At 40.9% G+C, this 20,176-nt stretch overlaps 1 protein-coding gene across 1 annotated transcript in view; it reads right to left on the bottom strand.

Annotated features, from left to right (window-relative positions):
* Positions 1-20,176, bottom strand: part of fbxl16 (F-box and leucine rich repeat protein 16) — a 38,893-nt gene that overhangs the window by 1,599 nt on the left and 17,118 nt on the right. Inside the window, exons 3-6 of the mRNA XM_022753712.1 lie at positions 14,725-14,967; positions 13,233-13,498; positions 8,229-8,313; positions 7,449-7,512 (exon numbers count right to left, since the gene is read on the bottom strand). Coding sequence (XP_022609433.1) covers positions 7,449-7,512; positions 8,229-8,313; positions 13,233-13,498; positions 14,725-14,967 — 658 coding nt within the window. The remainder of the gene's footprint in view (positions 1-7,448; positions 7,513-8,228; positions 8,314-13,232; positions 13,499-14,724; positions 14,968-20,176) is intronic.

The following is a 20,176-nucleotide window of genomic DNA, read 5'->3' as shown; positions in this document are numbered from 1 at the left end:
ACTCACCAACAGTCCCCAAAACCTTTTTTTACTTGCACATTAGAAGCTTGAAAGATTGAAGATCTTCAGACTGGTTGCAGACTTATATTTCTGTCAAAACTACTAATCACTGAATCGACCTTTCAGCTGTTTCCACTCTCTATTGAAGAAATATCAAACATTAGCAATTTCCTGTAACTGAAGCTACAAAACACTGATGAGGCCTGTGTGTGCAAAATGAGGCTCCTGTATATTAAATACTGTGTTTTGTTTTGTCCTGAGTCCTGAAGAAAAAAAGTCATAATATTTCAAGAATAAAATAATAATACAAAAATAACACCGTAATGTTACCAGAATTAAAAATGTAAAATTTTGAGAGAAAAAATTGCCTGAGCTGCTTTCTGGCAGCTGCTGTTGGTCTGTCGAACAATAGAAGAGACTCAGTTTGTTCACAATCTTTTCAATATCGTGATGATGATGATGATGATGATGATGAGATGATGATGATGATGATGACGAGCCAAAGAGATGAAGTATCTCCTTATTTGTGAAACCTAAACTAAAACTTCAACAGGATGCTCCATGTTCCTAAGTTTAAAGCTATGTCCCCTCTAAAAACAACAAACTTAAATATTATGACTTTTTTTCCTGAAATATTATGATTTTACCTCAAAAATTTCAGGATTTTTTCTCCCTCAATGTGGCCCTAAGACTCCATCATAATCACATTTTTAGATGGTGAAATTTAATCTGTGCACAGTTGACACAGTGTAAACGTTGTGACTGGATGAGGTCATCTTGGCCCTGTTATTTCTAAAATAGTAGCGCAGCCACTAGATGGCACTAAAGTGCCAGATCAGAGCACAGAGATGAGTTACACACATATGATCACTTAGATACAGCCAGAGGTGGACAGCAACTAAGTACATTTACTTCCAGTAATGTACTGGAGTTTATTTTCTTCTGACTTTTACTCACTACACTTAGAGACAAATATTGTCCTTTTGACTCCACTAATATTCTATGAAGTGCTCTTACTCTGGACAATGGCTACGTTAGATAAAGATAAGGCAGAACTCCATGTTTGGAGGTTTAGAAATAAAGAAAGATTCCTTTAGTTTGAAATGTTTGCTGTGATTTACCACGACTAAATTTTCATCACTGACTAAAAAAAAAGAAAATATGAAAACAAATGGCTGATTCAGTCATGTTTTTATGTCCAAGTCTACAGTCTTTGTATCATATTCTGCAAGCTTTGTATTCACAGGTTCTACAGTCAAAAAACAATACCAGTTTGTGATTAATGACCCAATTATTGATGTAATTCAATAAACCTAGTTCATTTTAGATGTTTGTAAATGCTCTGTACAGTGGTGTTTATTGTTGCATGAGCGGTGCAACTGACTGTGATGATTCAGTAGATGAAATGAAAAATCCACATGAACATGCTTGACTGAAACTTTGACTTTATCATATTATGCTCTTTACTTCTTGTTTATCACTTAATTTGCTGCAGACAACAACAGAGGTTCTTATATGTTAAAGATTGAATTTATTATATTTAAATCCTGCGTCTCAGTGAGGACAGAGTGCAGACAGGTCACAGTTGACAGAGTCAGAAATCAAACCTGCGAGGGAGAGAAGAAACGAAGCTCCTCATTCCAAACAAGTGCTGCAGTCCGAAGTCCTGCACCTGCGCCACACACACACACACACACACACACACACACACACACACACACACACACACACACACACACAAACAATTGGAATTTTTTTTGTATCACTTTTACATCAATAAACATGGACCATTTCCCTGCCATTATCATTCTTTAATGGTTACTTTAAACAAATACCAACAGGTCATACAATCTATCTATCTATCTATCTATCTATCTATCTTCTATCTATCTATCTATCTATCTATCTATCTATTTCTCTATCTATCCTATCTAATCTGTCTATCTATCTATCTATCTATCTATCTATCTGATGATTTTGAACAATGTGATTTTGTATTGTGATAAAGCTCAACACGTTGACATGGTTCTCAGAATGAATGGATAATAAATTCATGTTAAAACTGTAGAATTCTCACTAACATTAACCCCCAGAGGCTGCAGTGGTTATCATTGTCCATAATATGGATGTTGGATGGAAGCAGCTGAGTCATACTTCACGTTAAAGGTATAAAGTTTGTAGGTCATGAGATAACTGAAAGCTTCTCCCTGAATGTTTTCAGCTATTTTCACAGTATCTCTGTTGGGTGTTTGTAGTAACGTCTCAGATATTGTCCATTGTCCATGTCCCAGGTTGTCCTTAGATAAATCTCCTTATTAAAATGCATATGAAAAATCTAAATCGTGTGTGTGTGTGTGGTGTGTGTGTGTGTGTGTGTGTGTGTGTGTTACTGAACAACCGCAGATAGAGGCTCCTAATGACGACATGGTGGACAAGTAGCTAACAGTGTCTGTGAAAATAAAAACAAAACAACAAATAAGCAAACCGGATCTTTCCTTACCGACTGGTGAGGTAGAAACACTGATGGAAACACACACACACACAAACAACACACAACACACAACACACACACACATGTATCTGGACTGAAGCTGGATCACTTGGTTAACAGGTACATCACTATGGTAACCTACTGGCTGCCAACTAACCTGACCTAGAGGATCAGATCACAACTGAACAACACAAGTCCAGCTCCAACAAGAAACCTCCCTGAACTATAAAATTCCGCCATGCTGTATTGGTTGGGGGGTTGGAGGTGAAAGTGGGCATTGTGAATTGGGGGTAGATTGAGAAAAAGTGTATAGTTTGATTAAATCTAGATGGATTTATGAAAAACATTTATGTCTCTGCCCAAACCATAGGTTCCGACTGCGCCAAATTTTCTGAAGATCATCTTTGGACCAAGTTTTGTCAAAAGTTGTGTAAAGCTTTTTGATAACTTATTTAGTTTTTAAGATATTGTCCATAAACTTCACAAGGGGCAGAGCTTAGCAGTAAATTGGCATAATAACTCAATAACAGTTTGTCCAATCAACAGCTTGGTTTATCTTGGAATCTTGGTACATATCCTCAGGTTGTATTTGGGATAGGTCAACCAAAGTATCTCGAAACCCTATAGGGGGCGCACAAATACCAAGAACATGTAACTCAAAACCTGGTGGGCATGATTAGGGAGAAGTGATCATATGACTGGTACAAGCTGGTGTGGGCTGTCATATATTTGCTCATAACTCTAGATGCCTTTGAGTATTCCTGACTAAACTCACTCACACATCCTGAAACTATCTCCTGAACACACACACTGAGTTTCATACAAACCCGACGAAGTAGGGACAAATGGCAGAAGCCTAAATGTGCAGATATTTGAAACAAACGCTGAAGGCTGCTTGTGGCTACTATTATTTATTTTTCCCTCCTCCTACACCTATGTCACAGCCAAGTGTCATACTCACGCAGGACACAGTCTATACACTCAGCTCTCACACACTGTGATGGAATTATCTTCTATGAAGTCTATTTTCTGCCATTGAGGCAGAGTTTCCACACAGGCCACATACGTCACTGACTGAAGACCACAGTTCCATTTGTTTCTTTCAGCCATAGTTGCAAAGAAGCATTTACTCAGCTCCACATCAGCAGTTGACCATAGCAACCAAGGTTATAGTAAAGGCCGTCATAGATAAAAGAGAGCTGTGATAAAAGAGCCAGTGTCTTAGAACTCAGGGTAACCTTTGTTGGATGTTTTCTCTGATAACTTAATGAACCAGCGTTCAGCAGGTTTTTACCAGCAGCTGAATTCCACAGAGGTGTCCTCCTCTCCATAACAAACACACCAGGGAATAAAAACCAGTAGAAAACACTGAATAAAGCAGTTTCACTTTAAAAACCAGAGATTCACCGACGCTCTTCAGTGACACAGGACAGGACGTCTCCAGCAGCTGGGAGCTGAGCTGTCTAACATTTCCTCAGCTTGTTTCTCTGATAACTTCAAGATCCAGACGTCCGCGACTAAAATCCTTCATCTGGTTTCAAATAAATAGCAACATCAGATTGCACCAATACAGATTAAGACCCCCAGTGAGGCTGAGAAATGCTTCTGTAGTGAGTCTGCGTCAGGTGGAAAAGGTCCTGTAGTGCATGAGGCGTATGGCAGAGCGAAGACTTCTGAGTTTTTTACTGTAATTCTCAAACGTGCAGTAAACCAGAACAGAAGAGAACAGAGACCTTTGATGTTGCAGCAGTGGTTTACTGATGTGTGCGTTTGTGTGTTTGAATGCTTTAATGTGAAATGTTGTAAATGTGGGTGATAATTCAGTCCACAGCAGAGATATCAGAGGTGAAATCAGGGGGGGGGGTTCACACACAAGCAGCTTCAGAACCACAGCAGCTCAGATTCAAACACTAAACGTCACCGGTTTCTATCAGCGTTTAAAGTGAATAATATCTCATCTGCTGCTAACTGAGGTTATTTATCAGACTGAGTTTAGTTCAGAAACATCATGGCTGTCAGTAAAGAACCACATTCACCTGTTCTCTGCCTATGATTCAGTTCTGAGAGAGCAGCAGAGGCTCTGCTCTCTGTGTGACCGGCTGCTCCTTCAGCGACACCTTCCCCATTAACAACACAACATTCACAGTTTACCACAGCTTCTCCTTCAGGTCTGTAAATTAACTAACACATGTACAAAAAAATAAAAGAAGGGAGGGAAAAAGAGAAACAAATGAGCCAATCAAGCGTGCAACTCCAACACAAAAAAAAACAATGTAAACAGTTGTTTGTTTGTTTTTTTTTTTTTTAAGTTTTGTTGATTTCTGATAAGACACAGAAATGGAAAAAGGTGGTGGTGTCCCAAAAAGACGGGAACCTGCGAGTCCATGACGCACACTTCACACACAGAGGGAGGGAGAGAGAGAGTTCCTGAACTGCACCTTTAGTTCCTGTTTGTCCAGCTGACGTACGGTGTCTCTCTCCGATCAAGAGAAAACTGAACCCTGACACCAACAGCAGTTATATTACACCGAGTGATGGGGGATAGAAATGTCCGAACTCATGGTCTTGAGTACTTACATTTGTTTCACTTACCATATACAGTATGTGTGTGAGTGTGTTTACAGTGTATGAGCGCATGTGTGTGAGTTCCACCATATCAGCTCAAACACAGAGGTCTTTATTTCCGTTTTCTCAATCTCTCTGCGCAGCACGTGTGTCGGCACATGTGACTCCCCTCAGTGTCCACTCAGCTCAAAAAAATCAAAGTCTGTCGAGAAGCTTCCGAACTAAATCCGTCTGTCGATTCTGAAGAGAGACTTGCTGCCAGACAAGACGTCACACCAAGCTCTGCACTCCAGCATCTGTTCACACCAAGCTCAAACGCCATCCCATCATCCTCTGGGTCTGGCATGTACCATCATCTGCCTTCCTGCCTCTCTGTCCGCCTGTGGGTCAGTCTACTCAATGGGTGTGGAGGAAGACGGGCGGGGCGGGGCGGGGGAGGGAGTGGAGGGAGGGGAGGGAGGGGGGCGGGTAATGAGGAACGGTGTGGTACAGTCTCCTGGCTAGCATTTGAGAAAAGAGTGAGGAGGAGTAAAGAGGAGGAGGTTGAAGTATGGCGGTCGGTCAGTCGGTTGGTCAGTGGGGCGGGTCAGTGGTCTTACTCGATGACCATGCAGTGGGGCAGGTGCTGGGAGTAGTACTTGAAGAGCTCAGCTGTGGCTCCCGGGCAGTTGGTCAGCTCCAGCTCCTCTAGCTCCTGCAGCTGGATGAGGCCTGACAGACCAGTGGTGGCAGCAAGGGGCCAGCTCTGAGGGTAGGTGGCAGTATAAGAGGGGGGGGGGGGGGCACTCACCAACAGTCCAAAACCTTTTTTACTTGCACATTAGAAGCTTGAAAGATTGAAAGATCTTCAGACTGGTTGCAGACTATATTTCTGTCAAACTACTAATCACTGAATCGACCTTCAGCTCTGACGTGTTTCCACTCTCTATGAAGAAATATCAAACATTAGCATTTCCTGTAACTGAAGCTACAAAACACTGATGAGGCCTGTGTGTGCAAAATGAGGCTCCTGTATATTAAATACTGTGTTTTGTTTGTCCTGAGTCCTGAAGAAAAAAAGTCATAATATTTCAAGAATAAAATAATAATACAAAAATAACACCGTAATGTTACCAGAATTAAAAATGTAAAATTTTGAGAGAAAAAATTGCCTGAGCTGCTTCTGGCAGCTGCTGTTTGTCTGTCGAACAATAGAAGAGACTCAGTTTGTTCACAATCTTTTCAATATCGTGATGATGATGATGATGATGATGATGATGATGATGATGATGATGATGACGAGCCAAAAGATGAAGTATCTCCTTATTTGTGAAACCTAAACTAAAACTTCACAGGATGCTCCATGTTCCTAAGTTTAAAGCTATGTCCCCTCTAAAACAACAACAACTTAAATATTATGACTTTTTTTCCTGAAATATTATGATTTTACCCTCAAAATTTCAGATTTTTTCTCCCTCAATGTGGCCCTAAGACTTCATCATAATCACATTTTTAGATGGTGAAATTTAATCTGTGCACAGTTGACACAGTGTAAACGTTGTGACTGGATGAGGTCATCTTGGCCCTGTATTTCTAAAATAGTAGCGCAGCCACTAGATGGCACTAAAGTGCCAGATCAGAGCACAGAGATGAGTTACACACATATGATCCACTTAGATACAGCCAGAGGTGGACAGCAACTAAGTACATTTACTTCCAGTAATGTACTGGAGTTTATTTTTCTTCTGACTTTTACTCCACTACACTTAGAGACAAATATTGTCCTTTTGACTCCACTATATTTCTATGAAGTGCTCTTACTCTGGACAATGGCTACGTTAGATAAAGATAAGGCAGAACTCCATGTTTGGAGGTTTAGAAATAAAGAAAGATTCCTTTAGTTTGAAATGTTTGCTGTGTTTACCACGACTAAATTTCATCACTGACTAAAAAAAAAAGAAATATGAAAACAACAATGGCTGATTCAGTCATGTTTTTATGTCCAAGTCTACAGTCTTTGTATCATATTCTGCAAGCTTTGTATTCTACAGGTTCTACAGTCAAAAAACAATACCAGTTTGTGATTAATGACCCAATTATTGATGTAATTCATAAACCTAGTTCATTTTAGATGTTTGTAAATGCTCTGTACAGTGGTGTTATTGTTGCATGAGCGGTGCGACTGACTGTGATGATTCAGTAGATGAAATGAAAAATCCACATGAACATGCTGCTGACTGAAACTTTGACTTTATCATATATGCTCTTTACTTCTTGTTTATCACTTATTATCTGCTGCAGACAACAACAAGGTTCTTATATGTTAAAGATTGATGTTATTATATTTAAATCCTGCGTCTCAGTGAGGACAGAGTGCAGACAGGTCACAGTTTGACAGAGTCAGAAATCAAACCTGCGAGGGAGAGAAGACGAAGACTCCTCATTCCAAACAAGTGCTGCAGTCCGAAGTCCTGCACCTGCGCGCACACACACACACACACACACACACACACACACACACACACACACACACACACAAACAATTGGAATTTTTTTTGTATCACTTTTACATCAATAAACATGGACCATTTCCCTGCCATTATCATCTTTAATGGTTACTTTAAACAAATACCAACAGGTCATACAATCTATCTATCTATCTATCTATCTATCTATCTATCTATCTATCTATCTATCTATCTATCTATCTATCTATCTGTCTATCTATCTATCTATCTGTCTATCTATCTATCTATCTATCTATCTATCTGATGATTTTGAACAATGTGATTTGTATTGTGATAAAGCTCAACACGTTGACATGGTTCTCAGAATGAATGGATAATAAATTCATGTTAAAACTGTAGAATTCTCACTAACATTAACCCCCAGAGGCTGCAGTGGTTATCATTGTCCATAATATGGATGTTGGATGGAAGCAGCTGAGTCATACTTCACGTTAAAGGTATAAAGTTTGTAGGTCATGAGATACTGAAAGCTTCTCCCTGAATGTTTTCAGCTATTTTCACAGTATCTGCTTGTTGGGTGTTTGTAGTAACTTCTCAGATATTGTCCATTGTCCATGTTCCCAGGTTGTCCTTAGATAAATCTCCTTATCTAAAATGCATCATGAAAAATCTAATCGTGTGTGTGTGTGTGTGTGTGTGTGTGTGTGTGTGTGTGTGTGTGTTACCTGACAGCACCAGCGCAGATAGAGGCTCCTTAATGACGACATGGTGGACAAGTAGCCTAAACCAGTGTCTGTGATCCGCACACACCTGAAAACACAAAACAACACACATAAGCAAACCAGGATCTTTCCTTACCGACTGGTGCAGGTAGAAACACTGATGGAAACACACACACACACACACACACACACACACACACACACACATGTATCATGGAGCTGGAAGCTGGATCACTGTTAACGGAAGTACATCACCATGGTAACCTATGCTGCCAACTAACCTGACCTAGAGGATCAGATCAGAACTGACACACAAGTCCAGCTCCACAAGAAACCTCCTGAACTATAAAATTCCGCCATGATGGATTTTATGAAAAACATTTTTATGTCTCCTGCCAAACCATAGGTTCCGACTGCTGCCAAATTTTCTGAAGATCATCTTTGGACCAAGTTTGTCAAAAGTTGTGTAAAGCTTTTTGATAACTTATTTAGTTTTTAAGATATTGTCCAATAAACTTCACAAGGGGCAGAGCTTAGCAGTAAATTGGCTAATAACTCAATAACAGTTTGTCCAATCAACAGCTTGGTTTATCTTGGAATCTTGGTACATATCCTCAGGTTGTATTTGGGAATAGGTCAACCAAAGTATCCGAAACCTATAGGGGGCGCCACAAATACCAAGAACATGTAACTCAAAACCTGGTGGGCATGATCTAGGGAGAAGTGTCATATTGACTGGTACAAGTGGGTGTGGGCTGTCATATATTTGCTCATAACTCTAGATGCCTTTGAGTATTCCTGACTAAACTCACTCACACATCCTGAACTATCTCCTGAACACACACACTGAGTTTCATACAAACCCGACGAAGTAGGGACAAATGGCAGAAGCCTAAATGTGCAGATATTGAAACAAACGCTGAAGGCTGCTTGTGGCTATATTTATTTATTTTCCCTCCTCCTACACCTATGTCACAGCCAAGCTGTCATACTCACGCAGGACACGTCTATACACCTCAGCTCTCACACACTGTGATGGAATTATCTTCTATGAAGTCTATTTTCTGCCATTGAGGCAGAGTTTCCACACAGGCCACATACGTCACTGACTGAAGACCACAGTTCATTGTTTCTCTTCAGCATAGTTGCAAAGAAGCATTTACTCAGCTCCCATCAGCAGTGACCATAGCAACCAAGGTTATAGTAAAGGCCGTCATAGATAAAGAGAGAGCTGTGATTAAAAGAGCCAGTGTCTTAGAACTCAGGGTAACCTTTGTTTGGATTGTTTCTCTGATAACTTATGAACCAGGCGTTCAGCAGGTTTTTACCAGCAGCTGAATTCTCCACAGAGGTGTCCTCCTCTCCATAACAAACACACCAGGGAATAAAACCAGTAGAAACACTGAATAAAGCAGTTTCACTTTAAAAACCAGAGATTCACCGACGCACTTCAGTGACACAGGACAGGACGTCTCCAGCAGCTGGGAGCTGAGCTGTCTAACATTTCCTCAGCTTGTTTCTCTGATAACTTCAGATCCAGACGTCCCATGACTAAAATCTTTCATCTGGTTCAAATAAATAGCAACATCAGATTGCACCAATCACAGATTAAGACCCCCAGTGAGGCTGAGAAATGCTTCCTGTAGTGAGTCTGCGTCAGGTGGAAAAGGTCCTGTAGTGCATGAGGCGTGTGGCAGAGTGAAGACTTCTGAGTTTTTACTGTAATCTCAAACGTGGCAGTAAACCAGAACAGAAGAGAACAGAGACCTTTGATGTTGCAGCAGTGTTTACTGATGTGTGCGTTTGTGTGTTTGATGCTTTAATGTGAATGTTGTAAATGTGGGTGATAATCAGTCCACAGCAGAGATCAGAGGTGAATCAAATCAAAGAGATCAATCTGCCACTGACAGATGAGCAGAGACAAATCACAGTAAATCACAGTGTAAATCCCTGCAGCAATAACAAGTATGCAGTGTGTGTGTGTGTGTGTGTGTGTGTGCGTGCGTGCGTGCGTGTGACTGAATGAACAGTGACTGGCTGTGTGAGGGAGCTTCTGAAGAGTGTGAGTGGCAGAGAGCTGAAGTGATGACAGACTCTCTGAGACTGAGCTCAGTCCTCTTTCTGACCCAGTGAAGGAAATCCAGTCTACAGATCCTTCAGAGAGGACGTTTGATATGAATTAAGAGAGCTGTGATGTTTCAGAGTCTGAGGAGCTGAATGGAAGAGGGATTCAGGTCCTTTACTACAGTAAAAACACCAACACATCAAAGTAAAAACACAGTAGTTCAAGCATTAAAGTCAAAGTCCTGGTTTGGTCTGACTGATATATTAAACTGTTTATAAAATCACTACTGAAGAACAGACAGGTGAGCTTCTGGCTCAGATTCAGGAGACACAGGCAGCTAGTGTCCACTAAAAGACAGAGAGGCAGCCTACAGTCTGTAATGTACGGTGGTCCTGAGAGCTCAACACACTGCAACTTAAGAACGCACATGTTCATCAGTGTGACAACACATGAGCTGCAAATAGATATATGCAAACAGAAGTGTTTCCAGGGGGTTTAGTCCTAACTGGCCCCGGTTCGAGTGCAACCCATGGCCCTTTGCTGCACGTCATCCTCTCTCTCTCTCTCTCTCTCTCTCTCTCTCAGTGCTTTTAACTTCAGAGTCACAAAGCATTGAACAATAAGTCGAAGCCAGGTTCATGTGTTGTCAAACTGGAGATGTTTTCTGGATGTGTGTGTGTTTTGTCTATTTGCAAGTGTTTTCTTGAGTTGCAGTGTGTTGAGCTCTCAGGGCTGCTGTAGTAATGAGACTAAAGAAAATGGTCTACAAATAAAAACACTTTTCTACAACATGTAAAATCACACTGCTGAGGTCAAGTAGAATCACAGTATGGACATACGTAAGTGAAAATGTACAAAGATTAAATAATGGTTTGGGTTTCCGTTGGTCCTTAACAGACCCATGTAGCATGAACATTGACAAGAAAAGGGGGGCGGACAGAGTCCTGATAAAACAATAACAGATTCAGCTTTCTGAGCGCCCCTCTGCAGAGCCAGCTATGACAGTTGACATCAACAGTATGATTGTATGTATTCTACTAGATAGTAGAGAAACAACTTCAACTGTTGAGCATGTGTGTGTGCCCCAACTTCTAATGTTGTTTCTACTGTCAGAGTCTCAGTCCTACTGCAGAGCCAGAGAGAGACAACCTTCCTCCTTATCTCTGACTGACCAAACAACTTGATGGGTTGACAGTTGTTACACAGACTGCAGACTGTCATTCATCGTAACTAACAGGTGGAATGTTTTTCACCGTGACTGAGCTGTACAGGCACTTCAGTCTCTACACCTCTGTTTGTTCTGCTGGATATCACCAGTTTGTTGGTCTTACCAACATGTTGCTGAAACATCAGCAGCATGTGCATCTCTGATGTCTGTCCTGCAGATAATAACAAGCAACTCTCTGACACACAGAGCAAATGGCTCCAGGTCAGAGACTCGTGTCAACATGTCACTGTAGGAGTGACACCTGGTCATGAACCAGAACATGTTGGAGACATGAGGAGACTATCAAGTGTAGTGATCACAAATCATCACATTACAACTTTTGAGTGTAGCATCTTATATGGAGCTTTAGTTGTGGGCGCTTCTCACACTCATTGAGACGGGAGGATGTATGAACCTGTGTTGAGGGATAGGACAGTTAATCATTTAAAAGTACATGTTGCACATGGGCGCACACCAAGCTGCAACCTGAGAGGCTGAAAAATAAAGCCAACCAAAACCTGCAGTTCCTCTAATAACCACTAGAGTCTGGCTCCAACAGTGAGTCAGTCCCCATAGACTCCCATGTTAAAATGCCCAACTTTATAGCAGAAATAAACATGTTTACAGCCTGGTACAAAAACTGTTTTGGTCTCTAGAGCTAATTTCCTCCTTCATGACACCTGTTTATATAACTCACCTGTTTACATTTTATTAAGACTTAAAGCTATTGAGAATTGAGGGCGTGGCCTCTTTGAGTGACAGGTGAGTGAGCGTATGCTTGTCACAAACTGACATGCCCCAAAGTCTCAGCTCCACACACGCCCCTCCTCTTTGCCCACTGTTGGATTAGCTGGGAGTTAGGGGCGGAGTCAGACGCTGCCTGGATCGCGACAGTGGAGCAGCTCTCTCTGAGCTTCAAAATTGCTCATCAGAAACCTGTGGGTGACAGAGGCTACGTCCATCTTTATTTACAGTCTATAGGTCGTAATAAGCTGCTGCACAGAGCAGCTATGGGCTGGTTTCTTACAGGAGGATAGTCTCAGTAATTGTTACCATCAGTGTCATTATCAAGGTCATTATGACAGTCACCACTGGGTTTAAATATTTCAATAATTGTTTTTTTTTTTAACAAACGAATCATCTGCTTTTGGAAAGAAATGTCAAAATCATTTGGCTATAAACTCTTTAGTTTCCCTGTATTTCCACCCTGCAGCCTCATTGCCAAAGCACAACTGATGATCCAGTCTGAAGTTTTAAACTGAGCTCAGCAGAAATACCATCGTCATTACAGAGCTCTATTCCATGGAACACACTGCACACTGATTTATCTTCAGCCACGACCACAATGTGTTATACTGACAAGACTCTGTGACTGACTGGATCCACTGTGGTGGTGTAGTGTTGTCCTCTCTGTATATACTGTGTGTTTTAAGTAGCAGTTAGTCATGAGGAGTCGTCCAGGACATAATTCATCCTCTGCTGCTCACATGCGCTCACACACACCAGGATATACACTCTGCTTTCAAACATGTACACACACACTTTATTCTCACAGTATTTTAACTCTTAGAATGCAGAATGTCCAGAATAAATGGCGGATCATATACGTAGGTCCTCACCAGATGCCTCCTTACTCTTAGTAATTACTACTTTTATTATGCTATATACTACTTTTTTATGTTGGAGTTATCGCTGACTTAAGAACAGTTTTTAGCTCCTCCTTTAACACACTCACCTATCCAGCACCAGTTCCTCCAGTTTATGCAGGTCACAGGCGATGTACTCCAGAGCCATGTCGGTGATCCTGGGGCACCAGGATAAGTCCAGGCTGCGGAGCTTACGCAGGTTCTCCGCAACCAGCTCCACGCCGTCGTCGGTGATCTTGGAGCATCCGGAGAGGCTGAGGGCGGTCAGGTTGGGGAGGCTGTGTACCATGTTGACCACACCGTGGTTGGTGATCTCCCAGCAGGAGTGAAGCCGCAAAGTGTGGGTGGTGTAGCCCTGAGGGTGGAGGGTAATTTTATTTTATTTGATTATGTCAGTGAAGAAAAGGACATTGATAACAACCTGTGGCAGCTTCACTACAAGAAACATCAGCTTCTGCATGGCTCGCTGAGCTCTAATTTTGCTGCAATTGTGGCACCATTTGTAATCCATCCCATCCTCACTACAGAGCAAGTAACCATACACTGTGTAGTCATGTGTCCTCCAAAATAAAAAAAACAGTCAGAACTTCCTGGATCATGGATAAAGTCAAAAACCTTCCACCCTCTTCATCTTCATTTAACTTAAACACTTCTATTACTGTCTTCTCCTTCTGAACAAATGTCAACTGAACATTAGCAGATGGTCTTCCTCACGTTATCACTAAGTCATGTGATACATTTCATAAATACATATTTTGTCATTGAGTCATTGTTGATGGAAGCCATTACATAATCTTTTTTTTTTACCTTTATTTCAACACTCAAAAAACAGGGAAACAGAAGAGTTGATGTTAATTCTCTGATACCCTGATCAGGACAGACCTTCAGTCATTGATCTATTGTTAAAGGTCTCATATAGGAAGATGTCCATGTGTTGTTTGATTATAAAGCAGGTCTAGGTTCTATATTAATACTGTGAAAGTATCAAAGCGCTCAGTTCTCAGAGAAATGCACACAGCCTGTATTCAGAAACTGAGCCCTAAAACCAGCCGTCAGGACTTCTGGAACTTTGTGATGTCACAACCAAATAGTCACCGCTCTCAGCCACACTCAAAGCCCCGACCCACCTGGACCCACCGGCCTTGCAGCATTTGGTTTCTCTGAGTGTTTACCTGAAATCTGCTACATTTTTATTTGATCAATCACAAAACAGTCAGACAATCAGAAGAGAGGAGGCTCTGAGCCTCTCTTCTGATTGTCGGACTGTTTTGTGGCTCATTGACCTGTTGTTACTAGAGCTCCAGAGAGAAGCCTGAGTGAGGAGATGTAAAACTACATTCTGATGGTTTTTGGTTCTTAAAACCCCAAATATATCTTCTCATGGATCAACACTTCAAATAATATGGAGCTTTAAAATAAAATATTGATAAATGCAGCTTTAATTAGTCAGTTTGTTTCATTTCTGGCTTTATGACTGTCCTTATTAATAAAGTGGAATACAATTTTGCACACGTTTGTTTGTGACAGTTCAGGTGTGTGACTGTGAGCACTGAAACACCAGCTCTGGTTCTGGCTTCCCACCTGTTTGGCTGTGAAGTAGGCCATGGCCGTGTCGGTGACGTGGTAGGCCTGCAGGCTCAGCTCTGATAGGTTGGGCAGGAGCTGTGAGATAGCAGCGATGGCGTCGTCCGCCACATTGATGCAGTCGCTGACGCTGAGGGAGGTTAGCCGGGCATTCAGGCTGGACCACAGGCCAGCCTCCGTGAAGTCGTTGCAGCCTGACAGCTCCAGGTGCATCAGGCCTTGCATCTGCTCCAACATGACCTGCAACATAAAGACCGCCAGTCTGAATGTAGTTGCTGACATGTGGTCACAGAGGATTTGAGGATCTGAAGACCTCCAAAGACAAAGGAAGACAATGGCTGCACAGTATCAGTCTGTAACTACAGTCTGTTGTGATGATGTTACCAATACAACAAAGTAAAAATACTCCATCACAAGTGAAAGTCCTGGTCTAAAAGTCTAAAAGTACTAAAGTAAAAGTCCTGATTATATATGACATCATTAATACTGAAACATCAGTGTGTCAGTAGCATGTTACTGGTGTAGTTGCTGCAGGTGGAGCTGGTTTTACAAACAGAGACACAGATAAACCTGAGAGGTCGTCACATGATTAATGAGAGAGGAAAGAAGAAGAAACGAAGAACTGATCCACAAACCTGTTTTCAGTTCTTAGACTTTTTCTCTAATCTTTGATTATTGGTGAGCTATTGGATCATTTGAACATTTATTGAAATGATGGAGCTGTTAACTCACAGATATCTGAACTGTGACCTGACTACACGCTGATGTTTGTAAGACGTCAGGAGACAAAAAGGTTTGAAACCACTGGTTTAATCTTTAACAATGTGTTTGTTATATTTGCATTGACATTGTGTAAAATCTTCATCTTTAAAGTAACTGAAGCTGTCAAATAAATGTAATGCTGTAGAAACTGCAGTGGAAGTATAAAGTAGCATCAAATGGAATTACTGACATAATGTACCTAAAAATTGTACTTATGTACAGTACTTAGAACAAATGTACTAACACAAGAGAAAAGGTGGGTGTATACAACACCATCTCTCCATCGGGAAACATCTGTTAGTGATGTGTAGCCTGTAGCAGAGGGCTTATTGTGTCTTATGTGTCTGAGGTGGAAAAACTCACTTCCTGTTTTGTGCCAAATCTAACCAAACTATCAATCTAAACTTCATGCACTGTAGCTACAGATGTGTGAGATGGTTTTATGTTATACCTTAAAATAAATGCTGTGACTCTTTGTGATGTTTAAAATGCTGCATGTAGGTCCTGAAGTCCTACACGGGTCAAGAGCTCATCCATAACTGGACACCGACTAACTGACTATGATCTCATTGAGATTGATAAATTCATAAACATGAAAAACACACAGACATAATTTTCATGTTTGTGGTGTTTTTCCTTCTTCCTGTTTATTTGACTTGTAGCCTGTTTCATTTTTGACATGTATTTCCACTTGTTACATACAGTTTTGGTGAGTACATCTGTTGCTAACCTTGTGCTGGACTGTTGCAAAACACCATGTTGTTAACATTAGTACAGTTCTGGAACAGTGTGAGCAGCTCTATCATTACTACAGTGAAGGTACGTAAAATATTAACAGTTAGTTCAGACCAAGTAGTTTCATTGGACGAGAGGCATTCAATGAGTGCTGATATAGAGTATAACAGCACTGGGACTTTTAACTACATGTATCCCTCCACTTTAAAGGTGTTCTATTAACCGCTTATCAGCGTTACATCAACGGTTGTTATCTGACTTAGATTGTAACAAACTTTGCAAAGATGAATATACATATACAGTATATCCATAAATATCATTTGAATGAAATGATGTACAGTATGTTCATCAGAAGAGGATGAAGGGAAGAAGCCTGGATACTTCAGCACAAGCTAGTGTGCAGGTCAGGAAAATGTTTATGTGTTGCTTAGCAACAGTCTAGTACCAGTCCAGTTGTGGAACTATTTGTGTTGCCAAATAAATGATACATTTACAAACAAATCATAATCTTTTGTTGCTTGTTACTGTTAATTAATATGGCGTTTGTAAAACTGTTGTATAAAAGCAATATCACACTCCAGCTTGTGATGTTGTACTGAACATCAGCACAGCATCACAATATCAGCACAACGAGGCCTGGGGTTAAATTCAGTAAAACATCACAACCTTAAGTGTGACATTGTTTAAACATCTTGTATTTCAAGTGTGTTAAGCTGTTCAATCTAGAGTGTCTGTCCAGACAGTGGCCTAGGAGGGACATTTTTAGTTTGATCAAGAGTTCATGGTTTATTCCAAAACAGGTAGACAAAGATTTTCAGTAGATACAAAGTCAAATATTCACTTCACAGCTGTGTTTGTCCATTTAGTCTCCGTTTCTGGTGAAATGTTAATGTATATTTTTTTCATAATATTTTATTTATTTAATATTGAACAGATTGGGTCTTCAGTCTGACAAATGGCCCTGTGTGTGCATATTTAATATCAACAATGGAGTGAAGTAACATCACATACACTGGTTATTATGGTAACAGATCATATGAGGCAGCTGTGTCAGAACATTTGAAGACACTATCATTTTTCTTCAACATCTATTTTCATAACCTCTGCTTCTTTCTGTCATTTATCAAGTGACCACACATTCAGCCTGTCACATGACCTGCTCTGAATAAAGCTGGAATTATCAATAAAACTGTCATTGCAATAAAAAGAAGCAGGATGAAATAACGTTTCATAATAACGAGCTGAGTGTTGATTATCTGACAGACACCTGTTTCTACATGACTGTGCTATAAAACTAAACACTCTCATCCTTTGAAGATGCAATAAAATGGTAATACACAAATCAGCACCCCACAACAGGAAAGTCCATATATAGATCCTGCAGCCAACAATTCCATCTTTCTCCATGGCAACCATCCACTCATCCCAGAATAGCAGCGTAGCCGAGCAGGTATGAAGAGCCATCTGAGAAACACTCTGCATTATGAGCGTTACGCCTCTTTTGTTCCTGCTGATGGAACATGACAGAGTAAAGACAGAGATTATGAAAGTGGAGGTGAAGGAGAAACAACAGGTCTGCTGCTGCGGTTTACAACAGGTCCAGATAAACCAGAACCTGAAGGGGGTTTAGAATGAATCTAGACCTGACTGCTCTGGAAATACGAGTACAGGATCAGATACTGAATCTGCTGTCTGAGCCGCCTGACGCGGCTCTGTCAGAGAACCTCATCATGTAGAGGGATGGGGAGGAGGCGGGGCTGAGGTTTTACTAGCATGCACTGGGGCAATGGAATGATCACTGTCATCACTGTTACTGGTGTTACTGTGATCTGTGTCCGCTGTTGTAGAATGAGTCAACAGCACTGAATGTGAGTGATGACTGAGGTTCTCAGTGCACTGATGACTCTGATCATGAAGTCTGTCTGTGAATCACACCAAGTGAGAAACAGTTAGTAATAATGTTCTAGATGTTTGAATCAAACATTCATAATATTTCTCTCTGTGTTTCCTTTCTGTCTACTACAGTATCAATAATCTATATATATATATATATATACGGTATATCTCACACAGAGCACAGCCTCCATCTGGATCCACAACACTATAGCCTTTATTTACTTCAACTCCAGAACATGACAGACTTTTATTAGAGGCAGGTCTTTATGTCTGACTCCCTCTGTTTGATATGTAGAGTTGCTCATAGTCGTTAGTACGAAGCCTCGTTACCGATGACTTCTCTCTCTCCCTCCCTCTCTCCTGCTCTCTCTGCTCAGTGTGTCTTATGTTTAGTTATTCCTCTGCTTCCTTTAGTAATAATGAGATATGTAATGCAAGTAGTTTATTTGCTGTAATGGAGGTGAGGCTCAGTGTATTAGAAGCACTCCTCCTCTTCCCTGCAGGAAACCAGAGTGGCTCAGTAGCCTGCAGCTCGGTGGTCCGCTGGACAGTGATGGAAATATGATCACTCGGTCAGTCAGTCAGTCAGGAACATTGGCGATTATAGTGCTCGCTGCTGCAGTCCAGCCAAAAACTGATTATTCATTTTCTGGCAGCAAAAAAGAATACAGGAAGAAGTGACACCACAGAGGGATGACATATGTTTGTGGTCCAACCCTGAAGTTAGCATCACCCTGGTTCCCCCTACTAAAAGCCAATGGGATTTTTTCCATTGTCTTTTGGATTATTAGAGAAAATAAGTTCTGTGACAAACAGTTTATGATGCTGACAGGTTTAGTTCAGCAGGATCATCTTCACGAATGAACACCACTTCATGATGTTTGACGCCTAAATACAATCAGCAGAAGTAAAAAGCTAATGTTAGGCTACAAACCAACGACACCACGGTCACATGACTTCAACGTCTCCACCACTAAACTTTAACATGTAGTTTGATTCAGCTCTGACCTCTTCTACAGAAGCCTTTCCTCTTACAAAGTTAATAACAGTTTGTATAAACACAACGAGGCTGTAAAGGTGGACTGGAGAGTAGATCAGTTTTCATGTTCAACGTGATGATGTTTAATGTCCCCGACAACCTCTGTAGTCTCATTTAGCAACCAGCCTTTTTTAACAGACGTAAAAGCTTAAAGAAATCAGGACAGGGGTATTTACTGACGTATTTTATGTTGTAGAATAAAACATGAAAATGTCTTGAGCTTGTGTTAAACACAGATCTTATTTCAGTCATGTAACCAAAAAGCCATTCAAAAAAACAGATACTTCAGAACGAGGGAACAGAAAGTGTTAACATGCAACTAATGTGCAGGTGTCACAATAATTGTAATTACACTATTTTATAAGTTTGACCCTTGGTTTTATTGTTGCCTTCAAAAGAAAATAATACAATGACCTGAGCTTATACTGAGCCTCAGTTAAACCAGGTCTGCCTCAGAAACACTGACCTGTGGGTGCAGTGGGGTCAAAGTGATCATGTGACTCTGACCCAGACAACAAACCCGTCCTAAACCTTAAACTTGAGCTCAGTTAATGACAGAGCAACAACCTGTTTCACCACCTCTGTGTAACATGCTCTGTTACCATAACAACCAACAGGCTAATATGCAAACATATTCACTTCTATACAACCTAAAAACTAACTGGTTTAACTGCAGCTCGTCTGTGCGCCCTGAGAAATGTCTCCAGCTGAAATCATCCAATCAAATCCAGTTTTCAAATAATGACACTCACTATAAAAACACTGGGGACCCTCATGATGCATCCAGTAAATTCAGTGTTTCCACAACTCATGTCACAGTCACCACTCTGCTGCTCTCACACTGACAATGTCTTCATTTTACAATTTTACAGCCACTGCTCCTCAGTGTTAATGAAACTCAACCCTTCCTGTCCATCTTTCAAAATAAAGAGGAGGATACTTTGAGCACCTGGAATGCTTTTAATGTGAAACATCTGTGCAGGAAGGGCTGAATTCCCCTGACAGTAGCGAACTGGA

Source organism: Seriola dumerili, unplaced genomic scaffold, assembly GCF_002260705.1.
Source record: "Seriola dumerili isolate Sdu_G_001 unplaced genomic scaffold, Sdu_1.0 BDQW01000192.1, whole genome shotgun sequence".
Lineage (NCBI taxonomy): Eukaryota > Metazoa > Chordata > Actinopteri > Carangiformes > Carangidae > Seriola > Seriola dumerili.
This window is presented reverse-complemented; position numbering and strand designations above follow the sequence as displayed.